This window comes from Eublepharis macularius, chromosome 4 (genome assembly GCF_028583425.1).
Source record: "Eublepharis macularius isolate TG4126 chromosome 4, MPM_Emac_v1.0, whole genome shotgun sequence".
In the NCBI taxonomy this organism is placed as follows: Eukaryota; Metazoa; Chordata; class Lepidosauria; order Squamata; family Eublepharidae; genus Eublepharis; species Eublepharis macularius.
The window spans coordinates 83969999-83995209 of NC_072793.1; the positions used below are offsets into that span (position 1 = coordinate 83969999).

At 41.1% G+C, this 25211-nt stretch overlaps 1 protein-coding gene across 1 annotated transcript; it reads right to left on the reverse strand.

The window, feature by feature from the left end:
* Positions 1-553: 553 nt before the first annotated feature.
* Positions 554-24387, reverse strand: NMUR2 (neuromedin U receptor 2). The gene is made up of 4 exons (XM_054978708.1): positions 23665-24387; positions 4432-4516; positions 1933-2058; positions 554-813 (listed from the first exon to the last, which is right to left on the reverse strand). The coding sequence occupies exons 1-4, from the start codon at positions 24385-24387 to the stop codon at positions 554-556; spliced, it is 1194 nt and encodes a 397-aa protein (XP_054834683.1).
* Positions 24388-25211: the final 824 nt, after the last annotated feature.

Consider the following 25211-nt stretch of genomic DNA (forward strand, 5'->3'; position numbering starts at 1 on the left):
GGATCTTTACAACTGTAGGGGAAAAGATTGATCTGAAAAATAATTGCCTCCTTTATTCCTCCCGAATTTCTCACTGTGACATGTTCAACACCTTTCTGTACACAGAAAATATTTGAAGACATTGAAGACATATTGGCAAAGATGATGATTGCAGACCTTCCTTCAGATCATCCTTCAGTTATGCTCTCCTGAGACCCTTTTCTGGTTCATTCACTCTCCAAGACCTACCTGGCTCCTACTTATCTCACCATCTTTAAAATATGTCACATCCTTCATTATTAAACAAATGTGCCCTTTCAAAAACCTCTGAGTGGTGGGAGAGCCACTTATCCTGTCCATGACCAGTTCTCAAGAAAGAAGAAATACATTTCTGTGTCCCACACATGTGAACAGGACTCAATCACTGGGACTCCGAATGAGTGCTCACAATTTCCTGGGAAAAACTCATACAGCTCAGACCCACCTACCTTGTCAGTTCATTTAAATGTTTCCCCAGCTGTGTAGTATGGATAAATGGCTGCACATCTGGGAAGACATGTGGAAAGTGTCACAGTCACACACCACTAGAAAGATGAGAACTACAGACAGATGACCTGTGCATGCATGGTGGACTTCTGTCTTCAACAGACCCCGTTGTGTTACGTTCCCCCAACATGAAGATGCTCCTCTGGGGTGGGAGGTGACTAGTAGTGTGTCTGAGTTGCAAGTGTTTGCATTGGGGAAAGATAACACTGAGGAATGCCATTCTGAATCGCCGGGACAGCAAGTTGTAGATTATGGGGTTCACAGCAGAACTCAGATAGAAGAAAACACCTGAAAGAAAAGAAAGAGGAATAGAGAGTAAAGCCCAATTAGTAAGTTATACATGCAGTGCTAACCTCAGTTGACAGAAACCAAGTATATTGGTTGATACTTTTTTTGCTACCCAATTAAAGGCATTTACATTTGATATAATGACAGTTATTCTCTAATAGCAAAAACTGAAAAGAGTAAAATGCTCTAATCTTGATATAAAGCAATTAAGACAAAGGATTTTTTTTGTTATGAACAAGACTTCTGCCACTGTCTCACAATGATGGCAGATCTGTTATAGTTGCAGTGCCAGGTAAAGAAATGCTTGCCCAAGCTTTCTACGAATCATTTTTTTGCTGATTATTTTAATATGTAATGATAATATGGGATTATTGTTTATACTGTTTACTAACTGTAACATGCCCTGGGCCCCTCCTCTAAGCAAAACAATATGAAACTATCTGGTCAACTTTTAGCACCTATATTGCAGCATGCTGTGGTGGCCACAATACTGCACATTTTAGCTTTTGTAAAAGTGATTTTTCTGCAAATTTCTGGGTAATGCTTCTATTTGCAAATATACTGGCATTAGTACATTACTGTTCAATTATGTTCACATGCAGCTTGAAACTTTGTAATTATATATAACTTGCCAATGACTGTAAAGTATAATGAATTCTCATGACAGCTGGAGCGCTAACAAATGCATCTATGACAAGTTGTGAATTCCAGACAATTTATTAATAGGAAGTAGAAAAAGCAAGAATGGTGGTCTGTCACATGTTTTGCATCTTGCAACTGATATTAATTACCTGTAAACATTTTTCAAGATCATCTGTTAGTTTATTGGAAGATCATTTGACCACTGTTGGACAATGACTGAATAAAACAATAATGGCCATTTCCATACGGCTTACCTTGTTCCGGAAAACAGCTAAATCTCGTGCAATTTTGCGTGATAACAGCATCTTCTTGCGCAATTTCGTGTGAGATTTTGCTGTTTTCCGGAACAAGGTAAGCCATGTGGAAACGGACAGAATTTTTTCTTCTCATGGTTTTGCCTGTAGTTTGGGTGGAGTTAAACCCTTCTAAGCCTATTAAGGTACTGTTGATTATTGTACTCTGATAAGAAAGACTTACCTGACACCACATGGATTAAGTTGAATATATTGGCAAGTGATTCTGTCCAGCGTACAACAAAGCTGTAGAAGAGTCGGTCTGTGTGGAATGGAGCCCAGCAGATAGCAAATACGATAACTAGGACAACTGTCTCAGAGAAGAGAGAGTAGGAAGCAAAATATAACTGTCTTCCATTCTACTGACTTGAACTCAGGTGATTCAATAAAATGAATGAATGCTCCGTATGGCTTCCCACCCCATCAAATGGAAATATCATGTAATTGTCTTTTATAACATTTGTGTTTAATCATTTATGTTCCACCCACACATGATAAAATTATTTTATAACTTGAGGTGAAATGCAGCATCTATATTAGTCTACTAGTGTTCTGTGAGATGGCATTGATTTTTTATTAGTGAGATAAAATAAATGTGCTGGTTTTGAAAGTTCTTGAGCTTTCCAATGTGAATGAGTAAACTTTAAATGAGCTAATGGTATTAATGATGCCAGTACAGAGCTTGTTGGGAACTATATATTAGATAATTATTTCTTATGGGACATTTGGTTATATTTTGCACATTTGGGATGATCAATACTGTGTCAGCATACCTTTCTCAAACTAGGTGTTCTGGGAATGAACTGCAGATGAGTCTGGTTCATTCACAGATATTTGAGTACTAAAAGAGTTTCGTATGAGGCAAACATGAGCATCAGGCATCATTATAACATCCTTTTAACCATATACAGATGTTGCTTTGAATGTCTAATGTATAAAAGAGGTTAAATGCATTGCATGATCTTAAATAATGTAATAGCATTGGCAGGTCATGTACTATTTTCTACTTCAGGGAAATGGCAGCTTCTTCATTGTCCTGCAGTTTGGAATGGTGGTGTTGCATTAGTATACCCCATATTCCCAAAGAAGATTACAGCTCTGTAGTAAGCAAAACATCTAGCTTCCCCATTAAAGAATATGTTTAAAACCACAGTACCAAATGTCAGTTACAGTGTGGATGCTTATAGATAAAAAAGCTTAAAAAATGAAAAGATTAATGATTTTATAAAGCAATCCTGAAGATTCTTTAGGAATTTGCCATTGCCACTTTCACTCCTCATTCCCACTCCATATACACTGAATCATTCATTAGCATCTCTGCTATAACTTCTGTGTTGACCAGAAGAGAAAATAGAATAGACAAGCAGGGGCCCTGCAAGGATTTGGAGAAGAGAAAGACTTCAGCAGGGGGATGGAGGGCTTGTGGGGGGGCATGCACAGGTGAAACTTACCAGCGGGTGGAAAAGGTGCAGATCCAGGGCCAAAACTCTAACAATTGCATAACAATGGGTTGGGGGGGGTCTATGTTTTGGGGATTACTGTGTTTTTCTTCCCAGTTCCTTCTTTTTCTTTGTTTTCATATGTCTTGGTGAAGTTTGGGTGGTTATTCACCAAGAACTGAGTGCCTTGTTTCAGAATACTGATAGAGTTGCATCTTTTTTTTTGTTCTACAACAAGGCAGAACTGAATAATAGCATCTAGTGGTACCAAGGTATACATTTGTTTGCATGATCTGTTCTGTGGCCTAGATTATGGAAAGAAAGCTTTTCAGTTTCCGTAATGTGAAACAAGCACTGTGTTGAACAACTTCTATTCTTCTATGCTTTAGTATAAGATTTGGCCACTAAAAATTCATCTGTGAGGGATTGCCTTGAAAACTACTTAGATTCTGCTCACAATGTCATGGTTTTCCTTCTTAAGAGGACAGTACATTAGTACATCAGTGCTCTGGGCCCATCATTAACTTCCTGTAACTGGATACAGTTCAAAGTGGTAGGTATATCCTATAAGATGGGGCACTGCATCGTTTAAAGATTATATCCTTTTCAATCACCATCCCAAAGATGAACTTGAATAGCTTCCTAGCACCCATTTTATATATCAGTTTAAAAATCTAGGGCGCATAGAGCTGCTATTGTATTATTGCAGTCTTGAAATCTTTCTCTCTTCAGAAGTTCTTCAGAGTCTGAGACAGAGCACAGTCTGGAAGCAATGATAATCCTCTTCATTTCAGTAGCAATCTGGTGGGTAGGCTTAAGTAAATAGGAGACTTATTTTTAGTTACTATATTTTTATTGACTTTGTGAGCCACCATGAATTAATGGAATAGGCCTAACTATGATCTCTTCATTTTCATGGGTGAGGCAGTGAGCGTTCCAAAAACTCCTTTTCTTTTGATAAGAGTAAGGGCACCAATGGCTACCTAGAGCAGACTAGGTTATAGCCTTTCAGGGTATGTATGTATGTATGTATGTATGTGGGTCCCTATCCATAATAACAATAAAACATGACACATGAAAACAACATAAGGTGTTAAAAAAGAGTGAGACAAGTAAAAACCATGCTAAAACATGTTTAAATTTGATGCCCCTTTGAGCTTGAGGCCCAGGCCAAACGGCTCCCCCCCCCCATTGGGCCTGTATTGGCTTTCACAATTCTTATGATACTCCATTCCATTACTTACATAGCATTTTAGTAACTGATTTTCTGGATGGCCTTTGAACATTCATTCCAATTTCATCTGTTTCCAAAGACCTGTCTCCTTTTAGCTGGCAATAAGGGGGGGAAAGTTAGGTTAAAGCTTAGGGACATTGCACCAGAAACAAAATGGATAACATTTCTGAAATTCAAGTCAAAGAAAAATTTCTTCGATCCTGTCTTTGTGAGTTACTAGTTTAGAGACTTGAAAGTTAAACAATGAAAGTTGCATAATGGATTCCAGCCCTCTTTGGAAACTCCTTGTGAAGTAATATATAAACAAATGTTAGAAAAGGATATTACTCTCTTTATACAGATAACCAAATGATTTCATATTATGGTAGAAGGTGGCTGAGGGTACATTCCAACATTTAATTTGACCTGAGATGTTTGTCAGGTGAAACAGAGTTATCTAAGCAACTCTAGATTTTTTTTAAAGTTGTGAACATAACTTTTAGAGCAGAAGCAAAGAAGAACAAGTGGTTTTTTTAGTGACTGTTGTGTCTGACTACATATCACCTTGTTTTCCAGTACTTTTCAGTAAGTAAAGACTGTTCTTTCCCAGATCTGAATTGAAAGAAAAACTGTTAATGTAAAGAAAGTCACTCTTTTTAATTAGGGTGCTATCAAAAAGTACTTGAGAGGGGGAGAAGAAAAAAGAAGCCGCAGAAACCATTTTGTAGTGTTTTGAAAACTGTTGTCAGTATATTGGAATTTTTCACAATTTCAAAGAGTTCAATAAATCTGAAAGGCTCAGCAATATATTATTCAAATGCCCACTGGGACTGCATGAAAAACTGGCACCAAGATAATATAGCTAATACAAGGTGGTGTAATATTTTTGAAATCACAGGAGACAGAAAATGTACACATGCAAATCAACAGCCCAAAGTGTATAAGACTCCCCCCCAAAGAAAAACAATGAAGGAGTGAGGAGAACAAAATAAAATGTACAAATGCTCCAAAATAAAGCCTAGGGATGTACAAATGAAAGAACGAGCTTCTAGTAAGCTGAGCCAAAACCAGGAAACTAAATTGTGGCAACACCCTTCCACCAAAAAGTTTGTGTGTTTCATTTTTGGTTCTTACCTCGCAGTGGCATCAGCAGCAGGTAGGCACTGGGTCTGCATGGCAGCATCTTGTTTCCCTTAATGGCATTCACCAATAGGATCCATAGGGAGCCTTTATGTTATTAATTAACTTTGTTGGTGGGAAGGAGGAATGTGAGCAATGCAATGGCATTGTCTCCCTGCCAATCAAGTCCTCACAAGTGGAGACACCCCCACCCTGCTTCTTTTGGAAATGTTTTGAAGGGGGGATGTGTAGATTTCAATCATAGGTTGCAATTCTAAAGACACTTCCCTGGGAATAAGCACTATTGAATAACATGGGACTTAATTGTGAGCAGACCTGCTTAGGATTACTCCCCCCCCCATTCCTGCGAGCCATTTGCCTACTCTGCCATTTCAAATACAATCCTGCCTGCTCACAGAAAACAGAAAACTTAGACAGAGTGGGATGCGGGGATCCAAACAATCATGGAGTCTGCCTGCACTTGGGCGATAGAGATTGTTGGCAATTAATGCGAAAACACATGCTTATTATGGGAACAAAACTACAAAGCACAGGGAAACATGGCACCAACAGGCAACAGCAGCATGTAAAGCTAATTGGTACTATAGAAAAAGAAAAAAAGAATGACTGTTCTTAATACCACCACACCTCTACCTCTTTGCCAGGCCGTTTCCCACCATAGTGTGTACCCTCTGACGTTCACCTTCTTCAGGGTCCATTGTTGTTGTTGTGTGTGTAGTGTAACTGAGGAAAAACTCAATGGTTTAGAGAGAAGATTGTATTCTGTGCAATTTTGGTGTTGCAAAAACAGATGCCCCCAAAACGTGGAAGCCCAGATTGCAAAGAATGGGGCCAAAACTCATGATAATCAGAAAAAACAGATTAGATCCAAGCTGGCAATGTCCCATTCAGAAAAAAAAATCAGTACATGGTTCCTTCAGAAACCCTGGATCCAAAACAAATGGAATTTCTTTTCAGTGAAACCCTTAATAAATTATGTCCTTCTGTACATTAAAAATACTTGTTCAAATTTTTTCTTTTCATGAAAGATGATCTGCAGTCTTGCATGAGTCTTCTCTTTCTGTATTGCTTTGCTCACACACAAAGATCACTTACATGACTGCTTATTATAAGGGGATAGCTGGTTGCAACTAGACATGGGCACGAACCGCATTACGAACCAAAAAACCCCACGAACTGCCTGATCATCTGTTTGTGAACTGGCAGTTCGTGAGTGTCCATGGCCAATGAACCAGCGTTCGTTAGGAATTTATTTTGATTGAGACACTATGGTGGAATGTTTTGATTTGATCTATATTATAGAAATACTTAGAATGTTACTTTCTTAGTTTAATGAGATTCCATGTAAAACAATCTGACAACCCCTATTTTATTTCAGGTGTAAAACATGGATAGCCCAGGTGAGCCTGATCTCATTAGATCTCACAAGCTAAGCAGGGTCGGCCTTGGTTAGTAATTGGATGGGAGACCTCCAGTGAAGACCAGGGTTGCAGAAATAGGCAATGGCAAACCACCTCTGTTAATCTCTTGCCATGAAAACTCCACCAGGGGTCACTATAAGTCAGCTATGACTTGAGGGTCCTCTCCATCATCAAGACATAGGGAGGTAATCAATTGCACTGCCAGCTCTTTTCTTTATCTAACCTTTTTCCTAATAGTGAAAATATCAATGAGCACAAATCTGACATAAGAAATCACAACATTCAGAAACCAGTGTGGGGATATTTTGATCTTCCTGAACATACTGTTGCAGATCTGAAAGTCACTGTTCTATAAATAGATTTCAGAAGGGGAATACGATGTGAAAGTGCGGAATTAGAATTTATCAAGAAATTAAACACCCTCTTTTACCCTGGCCTAAACTGAGACTTGGATGTGCTTTTCCATACTTTTGAATTATTCCTGATTTTCATAGAAGTCAATCCATAAGGATTGTAGTTGGTTTGAGTACAATTCTTCTGCAAGTCCACCTTCCCCTCTGCACTTTTATAGTTGTGGAGTCAGTTTATTTTGTTCTGCATATGCCTTAAATAATCATGATTTTCAAGCAAGGGTGCTGTCATCATCTGTGGCATCACAGCACACACATACCCTTTTATATTTTGCGCATGCTTATATTGCTGTATCGATATAAGGGCTTTTTTCTTTTTCTTTCTTTTTTAAAAAAGAAATATCCTGCAGACTGATCCTAAATATATTTTTGGGGAGTAAGTCATGAGGTAAGGAGTGGGGCTTCCATACATGGAACTGTGCCTAAAACTACTGCACAACATGAGATATTAAGAAGTTAGGGTGGGGGAGGAGATTGTGGTGGTAATGGGGGGGGCGGAAATGGTATTTTAATAACTTGCCCCTTCCACACTCACACACAGGCACGTTCACACACAGCATTCACCGCAGCTGCCCTACTGTGCTTCACAGTGGCTGTGCAGAACTGGGCTTGATCCAATAGCACCTGACCTGACCCAATGAATTAATAAATAGTAAGGCTTCATGGCTTTCTACTCTAACAATCTCTGCTCAGCTGTTTTTTTCATTCCTCTTTCAGAATATGGCAAGAAGGCTGCTCAGAGCTACCAGAGAATTCCCAAAACTTTGCTTCCCTCCTGTGCCAGCAGCTCATCCTCTTCCAGTCCTCATTTGCCAGGTTAAAGTGCAACTTGCCCTGAAATTTCGGAAGGAGGGGGTTGCTGGCAATAGTGAGGGGGAGGGATGAGGAAATTTCCTGAAGATACATCATAATTTTATATCATTTGGCTCACAACAGGAAGGAACTTCTAAACAAAGTAATTAAGCAGATACAACAGCACCAAATTATTTTCTTGTATCTACCCATTTCAACACATGTAATATTTAATTCTAAGTAAACATATGAAGGATTGGATTGCAGTTTCATTGTGTCTCTTCAGCGGGACTACCTGATCTTAGCCACAACTACATGGAAGCAAACTCTATTGAAATCTGGCACAGGATTCAATCTTAATCACAGTTAAATTTTGCTAGGTTGTGAGACTATGGCTTTGTCTAGCATCCACCAGTATGAACTAAAATAAATTTAAAATAATTCAAAATTATAATATTTAATGGACTCCTTGAGAGGAAAGCAGAAATCTTTGCATTTACTTACTAACGATGAGTGCTTCTTAGTGAAAGGTAAGAACATCTTTGTATTGTTTTGTAAGGTTTGTGTTTTAATTGTTGAATATGAAAGAAATTTAATTTTTTGGTGGACCTCCCCCACTTCTTCCCTTACCAATACTTGCCAGTGCAACATGCCAGAGAATCCCCTTCCAAAGTCCAAAGTACACATATCTCATAGAAGCTCCTCTCCTCTCTTCTTTTCAAAACAATACAATAATCGTAGAAAGGGGCTGTAGCTCAGTTAGGTCTACTTTAAAATCAGGCTTTAAAAAATGTTAAATGTTACACAAGACTGGGTCTCGGAAGTAGCTGATTTGTCAGAGCCACAGCTCTAAAGGCCCTGACCCAAGTTTTTCAGATTGACCCCTTGATTGGAAGTTGAAGGAACGTTGTACCAGAAAGAACAAAGCATTTCCTTATCCTAAGACATACAAGGCAAACTGTGTTGCCTACGGGCCAAGCTACAAGTGACGAATGACACTTGAACGGCAAGTGGATTGAGTGGTGGCCAAGTGAACAGGGAGAAATACACTTGCTGTTCAAGTGTCATTCGTCACTTGTAGCTTGGCCCTCAGACTCACTTCTTATCCCTGCACGTGTAAAATGCAAGGATAAGGAGTGGGTGCAAAATGGTTTGCCTTCCTATTACTTGGCTGCAGGAAGGTGCTGGGCCTTCCCGCTGCCTCAGCTGGGCAGGGAGAAAGTGGAAGAACTACTGTTTTCTCCTTGCCCAGCTGATTCGAGGGCAAAGGGGGGCAGTGGAGCCTGCCTGCTCATGACTCAGCTGAGCAGGGAGAAGACTTTCTCCCTGCCTAGCTGATCCACAGGCAAGGAGGGGTGGAGCCCACCTGCCTGCCCACTTGCCTGCCCATCACTCAGCTGGGCAAGGAGAAGGCTTTTACCATGCTCAGCTGATTCATGCTACACCTTCTGGCTGGCTCTGCGGCCTCAGAGGCCTGCCTGCAGAGCTGGTGGGGAGGTGCAGCATGGAGGGATCCCTCCCTGCACTTCCTTCCCACCACCTCTGCAGCTGCAGGGCCATGCTACACCTCCCTGCCGGCTCTGTGGCCCTCAGAGGCCTGCCTGCAGAGCCAGCAAGGAGGCGCAGCACGGGAAGCTCCCTTCCTGAGAGGCCTTCCTACTGCCTCTGTTGGTGGCAGAGCCTCGGGAGGGCCATGCTGGCACGGCCCTCCCAAAGCCCTGCTGTTAGAGCCCGTTGTATTTGTTTTTACAACGGGCTGTGTTGCTAGTTGGTCAATAATTTCTAGCCAAAGGCTGGTTGATCAGACTGGGAAGGATCCTGGATGAAAATACTTGCCCTACTCACAGAAATGCCCAAAATCAGCATCACGAATGTCTGGTATTCATTTGAAAACCAGCACTGGATATAAGTGTCTATGGATGCCTAGTGTCATCTCACTGTCTCTATGGTAACATCTGTTGCATTGAAAAATAAAGAAACAGTTCTATTTTATACAGAAAGTAACTATAATGAGTGGACTAGGACTGTAGCTCATTGGTGCCATCAATAAAAGTTCCTATTAATAAACTATTTGATCCTAGCAACTAATCAAGGTTAATTTTTTTTCTGGATAGTGTTGTGAGGTGATCTAGAAACTAAGGGCCAAGCTACACATGACGAATGACACTTGAACGGCAAGTGTATTTCCCCCTGTTCACTTGCCCTCCACTCAATCCACTTGCCGTTCAAGTGTCATTCGTCATGTGTAGCTTGGCCCTAAGTGATAGTGGGCAGTAATGCCTCTATGAGCTCCCACCCTTCAAAAAAGGGTGGAGAGCTGAGTCTGTCCCCTTCCCCCAAGTCAGATTCCCTATCTCCATTCCTAGAATATACATTATCTTAGCTTGAGGGCTTACCCTGTCGACTTGCAGAAAAAGTATGAATCCTCTGGAATAATCTTGTGCGCTTTGAGGGATTCCTAGACTGAGAAATGGTGATGTATACTAAAGCGTCATTTCATACCCAAGAACAAACAGAGACAATATGCTTTGCTGGCAGCACAATAGATGTTTCCTGCTACTTCTGTAGGCTTTGCCTTCATTTTTCTTCTGCTTTATGCTGTATGATTTATTGCACTATATAAAATGCTTAGGTTTTTTAAAATTGTGGTCAATATAAAATCACTGCTGTCATTTATCAGATTATCAGATTCTTTCACTGAGGAATATATTCCACAGAAAAGTGTTTTAATTCTTTTTTATGTTTATGCATTCAATGCCATAACATGCAAAACAACTAATGTCTGCTAAATTTGCTTGAACACTTTAGTTGCTGTTTTTCTGTCTCAACAATATTTATCCTAGTAAAAGCAGCACAGTATTTATTATTGTGACATGGAAGTTTACTTGAAAAATAAACCACAGGAATGTGGCCCCTTCCCGGCAGCTGCACAGCAGCTTAAGCCGGGGGACGAAGTTTGCCTCCTCGGAAGGAGGAGGAGGCAGACGGCTCTTCCTGGGCATCCAGGCTTCAAGCCAGGGGCAGAGACAAGCACCACAGGAGTCGTCTCTGCCCCTGAGGCTTCAGTTGCTCTATGCAATCGGATGGAGCAGGAGGTGCTTTTGGGCTCCTGCTCTTTGCCGATCCATGGAATAGCTCCTGGACGATGCGAGTAGGGCAGAGTCAGTTGCCCCTACTCATGTGTAGGGAGCTGCAGTGGTACTTGATTTGCCTCTCCTTTCCTGGTGGCAAAAGAGCAGCAGAGGTCGCTCACCAGAGATCACTCAAGCACGACAGGGCAACAGCGCAGTTTGTTGCCAGGGCTGCGCTGCATGCATGGCCGTGGCAGGGGTACAGCTTCTGGGGTTGGAAGGGCTGCCAGATCTTGTCTTCACCCCCCCCCCCCCCTTTGTGATTTATTAGCCTGCCAAGCTTAGTTGCTGAGGTCTGCACATCACACAGAACTGTGCTCGCGCCTACGGATGCAGGTGAGGTGGAGGGGAGTTTCTGGCTTTTGCCTTGTGTTCCCTCCTCCCCTCCCCATTTAAAGCAACAGCCATAAGGTTTGCAGGCTGTGGCACATTGCTCAGAAGTTATGCCAGGCTGTGGGACTATCCCCCTCTTTTGAATTTTAGCCCTGCTGAGCTTAGTTGCTGAGGCTTGCACTGTGTGCAGAGCAGTGCACATGCACATGGGTGCAGGCAAGCTTGTTTTTTTTCCCCTGGCTTTTGCCTCACATGCCCCCCTCCCCTCCCCATTTGAAGCAACAGCCATAGGGCATTGCAGGCTGTGGAACGTTTCTCAGGAGTTGTGCCAAGCTGTCAAGCTATTAAGGCTGGTGGTTCAGGGCTCCTTCTGAACATTAGCAGGCTCCATTTTGTGTAAGGGGGCCATTTTATAATGGCTGCTTCCAGCCCTCATGGGTAGGCAGCAACAGGGGGTGCCATTTTGTGTAAGGGAGCCATTGTATAATGGCTGCTTTTAGACCTCGTGGGCAAGTATAGGCATGCGTGCCCATCTTGTTCTGGCCCTAATCCTTATGCAGCCTGCCCTGGATCCAAGCAGGGAGGTGGCAGCAGACGGTCAGGGGGTGGAGGAGCCCAGCAGACAGCAGGAAAAGGGACCCAGCCCAGTGAGGTGGTGGACACTTGATCACCTGTTTGGAATTTAACTGGAGTAGCAGGCTGCCAGCTCCAGTTTGAGTGTTAATTTTGGCCTCATTTCTGTTTAAAGGTTAAGTTTTACCTTGTCTCTGTTGAATGTTGGGTTTTGTATTCAAATATAATAATACGTCCCCCTGCTTCCCTTTGAACATCATGCTAATTGAGTTTTCCTAGGTTCGACGGGTTGCTGAGGTGGGTGCCGAGGCAGTGACAGTTCCACTGGCGACGCGCCAGGGCATTTTGATCTGCCAACCAAGCCAGCAGGATGGTGGGTCCCAGCTTGGGCTGTGTGAATCATTGCCACTTCTGTTTGGGGGATGGAAGGGTCCTCTCCCACGTACGTTATTTGAGGGAGGAATAGTTCCCCCACACACACACACACACTTATAGGAAGGAATGATCTTCCCCGCAGTAAGGCTCGGGCTAGGTGTATGGCCAATAAGGCCATGCAGAAGGCATTAGGAGAGGGACAAGGAATTTACCTACCACACCCTAGGATCAGAGCTGAATTTGACACCCCCTACGGGAGCAATGGGGTTCTCCTGTTGATTGAGGCCAACAACATCTTAGATGATGTGCGGCAAGGGCTCAAGTTGGCACTAGGCCACCTGTGGGGCGTGAGGACCTAAGCAGAGGCTTGGCCCTTTTGTGTTGGCAGGAGAAAGTTGGGGAATAGGGAGCAGGCTGGTGAGCACCCCTTTTGCAATTCCCCATCAGTGGGGGAACGGGTCTGTCAGGAGGGATGGTATGCTTCATGGCTACCACCACCTGTGCAGATTGCCTCCAGGGAACCCCAGGTGCAAGTCCTTCCCTCATGCTGTACTGGTGAGGCTTTAGGAGCTTGAGGGGGGGAACCCTTTGCCTGGCCGGCCAGGTCTAGGCCATTCCAAGAATGGCTCACGCCCGGGGCAGTGGGGGTCACCCAGACAGGTCAAGGCAGAGGTCCCAGAGTGACTCCATGGCTTGACCTGTACCGCCAGTTGGCTTTTGCTGCAGTTTAGAGTTGATGTTGTATTTAATACATTGGCCCTCAGTGGCAATGCCTTGTGTTTGTCTCATCCTTCTGACTAGGAGGGCAAAATGTTTCTTCTTCCCTGAGTACCACTGAGATAGTCATATTTGTGAGTAACCTTATGGCATTTAACATTTACTAACAGATTTTAAAAGATATTCTTCTTTCATCTGGGCATAGCTTTTGGAATTTACAGTGTATCCTATTTAAGCATGTAATCCTGCTGGATAAAGTAAAATTGGAAGTCACAATGGGATTTTAGCTTTTGTCAGGATTGCACCCTTATGACACTATCCAGAAAAACTTAAGCCTTTGCATATTAACTTAGAAGTCAATTCCATTGATTACAAAGGAAATTATTTTGAAATAAGTATGTACTTGAAATTAAAAAACTAATGTACTTAACTGTGCATGTAGTTTACTTCCAGTGATTTCAGTAGGACTTAGACATAACTAACCAGATGGATGTGCCCTTAACTGGTGGCTAATGGAGTAAATTGCCAGCACTTATCTCTAACAGCATCCCAAAATGTGTTCCTATTAGTACTATCCAATAGAAGCTCTAATAGCCTTTTTTATACATTCTGATGTCATATATAATCAACATGGAGAGGGCAAGCAGACTGTGCCTTCCTTCTCTGTCCTCTTCACTTGTTTATTATTCTGTATTCTCTGTGGTCCTTGATCAGATTAGCATGAATACAGCCTCATTGCACACAGGGACAATGGATGATTGGAGGTCACAGACAGATCTTATTGTTGTTTCCCCCCTTTTGGTTATCTAGTGTAGATCTAGCCCAAGGAAAGTGGGAATGTGAGGGAAAAGAGAGGTATGGGAATTCATGTCTTGGTAGTTTTCTTCCTTTTCCTCGCCTTTCTCATACCTCTTCTACTGGTATAGGAACAGACCACCTGCTGGCCCTGCTACCATTGCCCAGCCCACCACCATGGAATGGCAAGAATCTGAGGGCCAAGCTACACATGACGAATGACACTTGAACGGCAAGTGGATTGAGTGGAGGGCAAGTGAACAGGGAGAAATACACTTGCTGTTCAAGTGTCATTCGTCATGTGTAGCTTGGCCCTGAGTTTTAAGTTATGAATTCAGCACTTAACTTTTGAACTGGAAATTTTGCCTCAGTGTTTTCCATACGTAAAATGGACGTGCTCTTTTCCAGAACGTATTCTAATTCCGTAATGCTAACTCCTGAATTACTTAATAACATTTATTTCTTTAAATATTTATTTATTTAGAAATTTTATATCTGATTTTCATCTTGAAATCTACACAATATAAATGAACCACTAAATAAGAAAAAAAAAACCAAGCAAACGCGCTGAATAGATGTGTGTTACATGTTAACAAATGTGCAAACTATAGTGGTCTCATCTGATTGAGTTATATGCCCTTTTAGTTCTTGGTTTGTGCTCACAGTAGAATAGAAATCTCTGGACTATTGTTGGTTTATCTGTTTTGGCCTGCTATCACATATGGGCTTATCATTTTGTGGGACTTATAAGTACATAGAACAGCTGCTCATCTTAAACAATGTTTTCTAAGGTCTCTGCCTTTCTAGTTCCTTGTCTTCACCCTTTCTGTATGATTTTCTCCATTGTGACCCCCTGCCCCTATCAATTGACCTCTCTGTCCCACATTTGGTGGATGGGCCCTAGGTTGGGCCTTACCCTAGGTGGGCCATTCCCCTTTCCCAGATTTGTGCCTCCCAAGAAATAGCATCCCTACCTAGGAGACAGCTGAGTGTTATTAAATAGCCTACTCCATTTAGGAGCTCATAAAACCCTAATAGCAGAAATAGTGGAGGTTATGTGCGATACGTATGGTGAAAACTGGAAAGTACCATAACATAACTAATGATAGAGGAAGTTTCCCAATCTTGTCTGTTATGGGTGATAGACCCTAAGGGGGTTTGGCTGGGCTCCATCAGTTGAACAACAGTGACCATCAGGGGAAAAGTGATGAGGTTTGGGGCTCATCTTTATAAGACATGGGATGCAAGTCCCCTGACCCACAGGGGTCAGGGGATGCAAGTTCCCTGACTCACAGTTATATGATGGTGATGGTGATGAAGATAATGATGAATGAGCTGCTCTTCTAGACAGATTTGTTTCCTGTTCACAATGGTTAACAAAGCCAGTGTTATTATTATCCTCTCAATACAGCTGGAGAGCTGAGGCTGAGAGGCTTCCTCAAGGCCACCTATTAAGCTCATGGCAATAGTGGGATTAAAACCAGTGTACTGCTGATTCACAACCCAACAACTTAACCACTATGCTACAGTGGCTCCCTCATGGATAAGGGCTGACTAGCTGAAACTTAATCCCAACAAAACAGAGGTGCTAATGATGGAAGAAGGTCTGGCCAAGAATTAGGATGTTTCCTGTTCTTGAAGGAAGAGGTCTGCAGTTTGTGGGTCTTGCTAGACCTAGGCCACTTGTTGGATAAACTGGTAACAGTGGTGGCCTGGGCCACCTTTTACCAGTTTTTGTTTGTGATCCCGCTGTGGCCCTTCCTGGGCAAAAAAGACATGGCCACTGTGGTACATAACTTAGTAACATCTAGATTGGATTACTACAATGTGCTGTATGTGAGACTGCTCATGAAGAGTGCCTGGAAGCTACAGTTGGTACAGAATGCTGCAATCAGAACATTGACTGGAGTGGGTTATAGAGACCATATCACTTCCACCCTTTTGTACCTATACTGGTACCCAATCTACTTCTGGGATAATTGAAGGTGCTGATATTCACTTTAAAGCCCTTATATGGCTTGGGGACAACACTTTAAGGACTGACTACTCCCATAATAATCTGCCAGGCCACTCCAGTCATCTTCAGATGCCCTGCTTTGGGTGACCTCGCCTTCTAGACAGGTGGCAACCTGAGAATAGATCTTCTTGGTTATGTTGCCCAGACTTTGGAATTCCCTTGCCAGGGAGATTTGTCTGTCTCCTATCTTTGACTTCCACCAGTGGATAAAGATCTTTTTGTTTTGTTTGCCATTCCCTCATTAATGCTCATTGGCCCTTCTCCCTGCTTGTGTGCTTGAGTGTTTATAAGTTTTATTTAATTGTTCTAAATATTGTATATATTTTTGTCTGTTTTTAACATAGTTTTGCTTGATGCTTTGGGGGTTCTAAATTGGGTGGAAAGGTGGCATATAAATACTGCCCTGCAGTTGGGTAAAATCAACAGCTGCCCGCACATGTGCTTTCTCTGTAGTAGTGCCCACCTCATGGGTTGGCCCACCTGAGGAGTTGAGGAAAGCTCCTACTCTCCAAGATTTTGAAAAACTATGCAAAATTGAATTATCACGTTTGATTGTGAAATACATTCTGTAGAGAAGGCTTACTTTACCTAAGGGATCTTTGATTGTTTGTTAGTTGTAAAAGTTGTAAAAGTTATTTTTTATGTAGCTGTCTTGTCTTTTATATTGGTTTTAACCAACATTGTGGAGTTTAAAGAATTGTAAATAAATAAATCAATTTACAAATGTGTATGCATTCATACCTGGCCCTTACTTCAAATTTCAATTAATTCATTACTAATTTCAATTAAATAATTAAAAATTTTATTTAATTTAAATTAATAAGTCAATATAAGATAGCTTTGTGAATGCATAATAGATTTTCATCAGACCAGTGAGAAAAAACCCTGTTGTTATAGAATACACCAGCTAAAGGACAAAGAGAAAGTATATTTTGGATGCAAAAAAAAATGACAAATACAAACTTTCAGTACTTTCAAGATGAAAGAACATTTTTTTAAACTGCTAGAACTTAATCATTTTGCACTGTATTTTTCTAACCCATGGCCAGACTAAACCACTCTCCATGTGAATTGTTCCAAATTTTAAACTCATGAGACAAATTAACTTGACTTTATGGCAAGTAAAATTTTTATTTATTTATTTATTTATTTATTCAATTTATATACCGCCCATCCCAGGGGCTCTGGGCGGTGAACAGTTAAAATTGATAAAAAGAAAAACTAAAATCAATATACAAATAATAAAACAAATTAACAAGGTGCAGTGGTGGGGAGAACCTTCCCCACCCCAAAGGTGGGGTGTATTAAAATTTTATGTATTAAAATGGGGTGTATTATGTATTTTATGTATTAAAATGGTACAACATTTGAAAAACCAACATACCTTAACTGAACAGCCACTCTTGTAGCTGTTTAAATTAATACAAAAAAGAAAGAAAAATGTTATCTGGTGTACAATTAGGATTGCTATATTCCATTGACTCAATCCTATGCATTTTTAGGTGGAATGAAATCCACTCGAGTTCAGTGGTGTTTACTCCCAAGTGCATTTGATTCCTCCGCCATAACCCATATGGAATTGCAGGGCAACAGTACAATCCTAAGCAAAGTTACTCACCTTCTAAACCCATTGATTTCAACTCTGTTTAGGACTATAGTGCAAATATTCTAAACAGCCTACAATTTTCATATGGTCTGCTCCAAAGACATTTGAGTGCCATCAGTTCACAATACATAAGGGGGACTGTGAATGGATTTCTCCATTCCCAGTTTTCATATTTTAATCCAAGAGCCTCAAAAGTGCCTACATGATTACAACTTGTATGTGCATAGGCTCTGTAAATATGATCTAAATCAAAAAGAGTCCAGTAGCACCTTTAAGACTAACCAATTTTATTTTATTGTAGCATAAGCTTTCGAGAATCAAGTTCTCTTCATCAGATGCCTGGACTCTTTTTGATTTTGCTACTACAGACTAACACGGCTAACTCCTCTGGATCTATGATAAATATGATCTGATACTCTTACGTTTACAAATTTAAATTTTGCACCAATAAATTCACCTCAGGTAATTAATTATCTAGAAGGATAATGCTTAATTTGGTTCAATTAATTGCTTACCAATATATCTCTGATAAATGGCTTTACAGCAATCCCATACTTTCTTTTATTAGAGGAAAAGAACTATAACCATATGTGCTTTGAAGATCCTTGTCCCTGCTGTTGGGATCAATAGCTGAATCTCTTCCCTTTCTAATCCTCATTATACTGCATTTCTTTCTTTCTTTCTTTCTTTCTTTCTTTCTTTCTTTCTTTCTTTCTTTCTTTCTTTCTTTCTTTCTTTCTTTCTTTCTTTCTTTCTTTCTTTCTTTCTTTCTTTCTTTCTTTCTAGTTGACCATTCTCACTGATTCTCATGGCAGATTACACAGTCTAAGTCATTATAGTCAACTAAATCTCAACTAAAATAGCCAAATGCATCAATCAAACACAAGGTAATATGCAATGACAGTAACAACTGCAAGAACAAACTTTGTTGACTATAGAGCCTGACACCCAAAGTAAACATACCGAGCTTAATATGGTTTAACCACAAAGGTTTTTCCAAACATCAAAATATCCCCACATGTCCCCCGGTGACATGTTGATGTCACTTCTGGGACCATGGGGAGTGATGTCAGCATGTCTGGATCCTGTCATCACCCCCCCCCCCCCCCAGATTCCCCACCATTTCCCCCCTGTTGGACAGCTGAGCAGTGGCGGGAAGCACTCTCTAGTGGCATGAAGTCCTCCCCACCAGCAGAGGCATGGCAAGCCTGAGCACAACTCTGGGAGATGCCACTAAGTTGCTGCAACCTGGACAGATATTTGCATTGTAATCCTCATAAGCAAAGGAGTGATGCAGTTTGCACAGGTGCAAATATTTTTTTCTCCTGTAATGTAGTTAAAAGCAAATAGTACTAAATGAGCTGAGCAAGTGAAATGCTTCATTATGCAAAGTGAAACACTAAAAAGTGTTTTTATATATAAATAATAATAAAAAATCTTTCATGGCTTTTTCCCAATAGGGCATCAGGCCTAGAAATCAACCATGCATTACTGATGGTTGTTCAAGATAATCTGCCAATTATATGGGATGTACATATAGATGAACAATTGTATAATCAAAGAAGTGGCTAGTTTCAACTATTTCAGATTAGCTACCGATGTATAGAGTTTTAAGCTCTTAACTCAAACCAGCTTGCTTCCTATAGATTTATTGAGCTGCTTCCCAGGGCCAGGCTACAAGTGACAAATGACACAGGTTGGACACTTGTCAGCTTCCCTCAAGTTTTGATGGGAAATGTAGGTGTCCTGGTTTTACAGCTTGGCTCTCCAACTGCTGTCCAATGAATTTTTCAACTGTCACTTGTCCAACATTTCACCAAGCTGCCTACATTTCCCATCAAAACTTGAGGGAAGCTGACAAGTGTCCAACCTGTGTCATTCGTCACTTGTAGCCTGGCCATCAGTGTCACCTTGTTTTTCTGAAAACAGTGTCACAGGTTATTTAACGTCTTTGTGTTTAGCTTCTAAATGATACAAAGAATATGGTGCTTCCACATACTGAAGCTGTTTCTATCATTCCACTTTCACCAGAACATAGGGTTCCCAGGTGCCTGCTAACTCCTGGGGATTTGCCCCCTTGTCTGCTGATCGCCCATCGATCGGTGGGAGGGGGCAAACTCCCGGAGCTTGCCCACCACTGGCAAGCACCTCAGGAATGCATGCTGTGCACGCTCTCCCACCTGTTGCGCCGGCTGTGGGAGCATCCCTGTGCTCTGTTTAGAGCCAATTTAGGCCTCAAACCAGCCGAGTCTGACCTGTGTGGAGTGGCCAGCGCAATGGTGCCACTTATGGAAGTGATGTCACCGCACACTCAATGTGGTGATGTCACTACCAGAAGTAATGTCATCACGCTGCAGCTGGAGTGGAGGATTCAAACTGGGGCAGCAAAAGGTAAGTGCCAGGTCCCAACCCTCCCACTGGGAGGATAGAGAGACCTGGCAACCCTACTAGAACACTGAAACTCTAAGAAACTTAAGAACATAGAAAGTGCCACTGAATTTGTGAAGGTTCACTTGGCACTGGTAATTCTAAGTCTGGTGAGCATTTGTGGGGTCATGACCCAAGGTCAAGCTAAATATGCAGGTTTTTAAAGAGTTGGGCCCAGATTCCCCAGAACCAGATCAGATTCCTCACAGCCACACAGCAGGTATGGGGAATGGCAGTTAAAAAATAAAGGAGAGCCCAAATGGACTCAGAATGCCACCACTGGGGGAGGAAGGACTCCTTCCTCCCCCCTCAAGTTGTTTTCCAAAATAGTGAATGGGGAGAGGTCTCTGTTTTTGCTGTTCCATATGGAGTATTCTGTGCACATGGGGCAGTAAAAACAAGGAAATACCCTTCCCCCCTGATATTTTCACATGGGGAAATGGCTTGAAGACGAGGCAGGAGCTCTTCCTTCCTCTGTGGTGACATTCTGAGGCCATTTGGGCTCTCCTTTATTCTTTAATAGCCATTCCCCAAAGCCCCTTTAAAACCCTGCACGTTTTGCTGGACCCTCCATGGTGGAGCACATACTTTGCAGGAGGCTGGGTCTCTGTTTCTGCCATTAATGGATCTTGAATAGTGGAAGCTAGGAAGGACCTTTGTCTGAGATTCTATAGTGTTCCTGCCTCAGAATAGATCATTCTAACTTACATACTCATGGTCTCACCTTGGTACAAGCCTGCTTCATATGTGAGACAATGACTGGTCAGTGATACATTCTTCACAGGAGGAACCACAGATGATGGATTGGTCACAGATTTCTAAAGTAAGAGAATCATAACTCACTTGCTGTAATTAGGTTAGAACAGCTTGTGAAGTTACTTTACTTGTACTCAAAACATTACCCAATGTTTCCTGGGTGATGATGCCTCATCTGGGTGTTTCTGAGCATGTGCAACTCCACTATAACAATATCACAGACAGGACAGAAAAGTTGACTCTCTTTCTGACTTGCCCATACCTGGAAAAAATTGCACTCATTTCTCTATTGCCTAAACTTAAAAACACAACAGGAGTTTGGCAACATAATCACAATTTAAAGACTTAAAATGTATTCAGCTAGCCATGTTTCACTTCCTTTTTAATGCTGATGAAATTAACCAAAATCAGAGAAATCTAGTCCAACGGATTCCAGAGTTTTCAGGAACCTCTTCTCTGGACTGTTATACTACTATTTCTGCTGTCTCTAGGGCACAGCCCAAGCTGATCTCACACCCATTATGATAACCTTTGCTGTCAGTGGCAGGGATAATGGGGACATCAATACAGTGTGTGTTTTCCTGCGCAAAAAAATACTGAATAAATCATTATCTGCATAGGCATACATACAAATGTATGCTGAGATGTGTACACACATGCAAAAGAAAGTCTTGATGAATATATCTCCACATGTGAGCTAAACTGATGCAATTCATCATGATTAAATATATTCAACACTAATATTCGGCTTACTGAAGTTTTTAGCTGCTGAAGAACATTCATAAATCAGCAGACTTCAAGCTTCAGTTCAGAACCCAGCACAAATCGCTGCGTGTGCCTTTGGAATGTATCAGTGCAGAGCAGTTGCTAGCCTTTAGCTGGTATTTTCAGCCTTATTTTTAAAAGCTTTCATTTTTTTAATCTAAAGAAATCCAGTTTTTACTGAAGTGCTACCATTTTTTGTTATTTCTGAGTATTGTCTGCAGGCTGATGAAGAAGAAAGCACACAATAATGATTTAAACGGAACACAGTTTTGCTATATTTTAATTGCCCCAAGGTGCTTCAGGAAGAAAGGTTTTTCTTTAAGGTTTTGTCATTTTTGACTTCTTACAGAGATCCTCAGGATTTTTTTAAAAAGCAAATTCACACTTAAGTTGAAAAGAATGGCTGGAATCAATCGGTAATGTATTTATTTGATAATATCATGTGTGTCTGACTTACAAGATTTGTGTTTTGAGTGATCATCTTTGTCTGCAGTTAAAGCATAATGTTCTTTTTCAGAATAAAGTTGCATATATTTTTTAATTTTTATTTTACAAAATATAAGCCCTTCCTTGCTACCCTCATAAGGACCTCTAAATGCAGCTAAGGCATAGAATAGGACATAATGACTGGAATGAATGTGGTGGTAGACTGGAATGGTGATGGTGATGATGATATGCAAGTTCTGTTCAGAAAAGAGTAAGTCCCTAACTGCTGAACATTTTTTTTTTTGGTATGGAACTAGCACAACAATCTATCCTGAATCACATTAAAGGTATTTTTTTAGGTCAATTATTCTATTTCCAGTGCCTCCTAAGCATGAAATCCAGTGAATGAATCATGACAGGGTGCTGGATAGTACAGAAAAAGTATATAAAAAGGGCTAAAATGATGGGTAAAATCCTAAATCTTTTTTTTTTGAAAATTTTTTATTTTTAATATCTAACATAAAAAACTACAAAAGACTACAAAAGTATAAGGGGGAGAGAAAAAAAGGGAAGGGGGGACTTTTGAAATCAACAGCAAAGTGCCTATTTATATGAACTGGGTGAAACTTTGATCTTGTGTGTTTCTTTTGATCTCAGGAAGTGACCTAATTTTAAACAAATTACTCTCTGAAAAGTGTCTGATACAGCTGTAAACCAACATGTCACCCTCACAGTAAGTTTTGATTAAACAATTCCAGCAGGTTCCCTTTGAAACCATACTTCATACCTATATGAAGGAAGAAGGAATCATTTTGCGGCAAAAATCAAACCACAGAAAGACACATTAATGAAAGTGGGAATCATCTTGTTTGTTTTGTTTGAATATATGAGCTCAAATGTTCCCTTTCTTTATCATCCAGTGTTGGTGTAATTTTAATTTTGAAATCCTGTCTGCTTCCTATCTAACAAATGTGCTTGTGAAAGTGGTTTTATTATACAGTTCTGGGAAGAACTGCATCACTCATATGAACTGCTTCTATTCTGATTTCATTTAAAGGCACATAGCATAAGTTTCTGCAGCCTATTGAAAGGCAGCTTTCCATCAACTTCACATTCATTTCCCTAAGCATACCTGTATGGAGTTAATTCTCACTGAACTCACTTATGACTCGAGTAAACATGTTGAAAATCAGACTGAAAGAAAAAAGTTTAACTACTTGAATCCATTGACTCCAAAGATTCTACTTGTGAATCTTTTGCAAAATGTGAAAAGATGGAGGGAATACAATAAGAGTTACTAAGGATGCTAAAGTAAGATGCAACTAAAAAGTAACAAGTGTTATGTAATAAACAGTGCTGGCAAACTGTAACCATTTGGAAGTGCATTGTTAATGGGGAGAGGATTCAAAACATTACTTCCACATGCAGTTTGAACTTTGTTTCCTTTGTCCCTTCTCAGAAATGGTGAGCTGAAAAAGATTAAATAATAAAAAGCAACATATGGGATGAGATGATGAAAGATGAGGTGGGAATTAAAGACAAGTTATCCAGAGACAGGACATAATGTAGTCAAAACTTACTCTCAGCCCCATCAGGCAATAGAGCACACTAATGACACTCATTGGTAGGACATAAAAGAGGAAAGCGGTCACTTGGATGATGCAGTTGTAGATCCACATGGGCTTGACCACAGCACATGTAGCAGAGCCAGGGACCTCTGTGTGGTTTGGAAAATACTGCAGCATGATGCCATGGATGCTGGTGTTGGGAAGAGAGAAAAGGACAGACAGGATCCATAGGGCAATGATAATCCTTAGAGCACGTCGCCTTGTGCTTTCCATCTTAGCCCGAAAGGGGTGAAGAATGGCTACGTATCTTTCCACACTGACAGTGGTTACGCTCAGAATAGAGGCAAAGCAAACAGTCTCAAAAAGAGCAGTCTTAAAGTAGCACCCTACCAGCCCAAACAAGAAGGGGTAGTTGCTCCACATTTCATAGACTTCCAAGGGCATTCCAAAGAGCAACACCAGCAGGTCTGAAACAGCCAAGCTGAAGAGATAGTAGTTAGTGGGAGTCTTCATGTTTCTGTGCTTGAGAATCACCAAGCATACTAAGAGGTTGCCAGACACTCCAACTATGAAGATCAAAGCATATACCCAAGTCATAGGCAGGAACAGATGGCTCCGTTTAGGTCCGTATAAAAAGGCTAAGTAGTCCTCAGTGCTGTTTAAATATCTCCTTAGGGGTTCAGCTTCTTCTTCCATTCGGTGGGTGCACCAAGTAATGTTAGTTGTCCAATCCATTGTAGGTTGTATGAAGGGAGAATAACTTGCCTAGCTCCAGCTTTACCCCCAAGATTTCCTTGTCTAGATTGCTTACTTTTCAAAACAGCAATGTGACAGAAGGAGAGAGAGTAAAAGAGACAGAATATGCCTTCAGACCTGAAAGCACAGAGGCATTGAAAAGAACCTGTGTGTGTTTGAAAGAATGAGTGGATGTGTGTGTGTTTACATCTGCCTTTGCTGTAACGGCTCCCTTGTGCAGAGTCTCTCTGACAGCAAGCCCCTCCTTCCACATAGATTCATTGGCTAGCAGCATGAATCAAATTATATGTTGATTGAGCTAGTCTTGGCTAGTTGTTTCGGCTTTCTTGACAGAAGATTTTACTGAACAAGAGGTAAAGTGGGGGTGGGGGAAGAGGGTTGGAGGAACAAAGCCTGGAATCTGAAATCTTTAAGGGAAGGCCACTCTTGAAATCCTTACTTTTGTTAGATGGTAGGGAGTCCAGTGAGATATGGGCTCAGTGCTAAAGCCTGATCAAAAGTTATGCTAAAGTGAATTCTTCCGGCCGGAATACATAGCTTGCTGTATTAGTCAGTTTTAATGTTTCTAGTTCATGTCTAGAGGTGGAAATTTGTCACTTTAAAGCACTTGATCAATGCAGATACGGAGAGGCAGTCATCCCATACAGTTTCTTTTTAAAGTAAAAAAAAGTTCCCTTTAAGTACATGCACATTTTAAGATGCCAACTATTATGTAGACATGATGAGGGAGTAGAGGGTCTCAACATTAATGAAATCACATATCCTATCTAGCTAAATTCTTACAATAGTCACTCAAATGACAG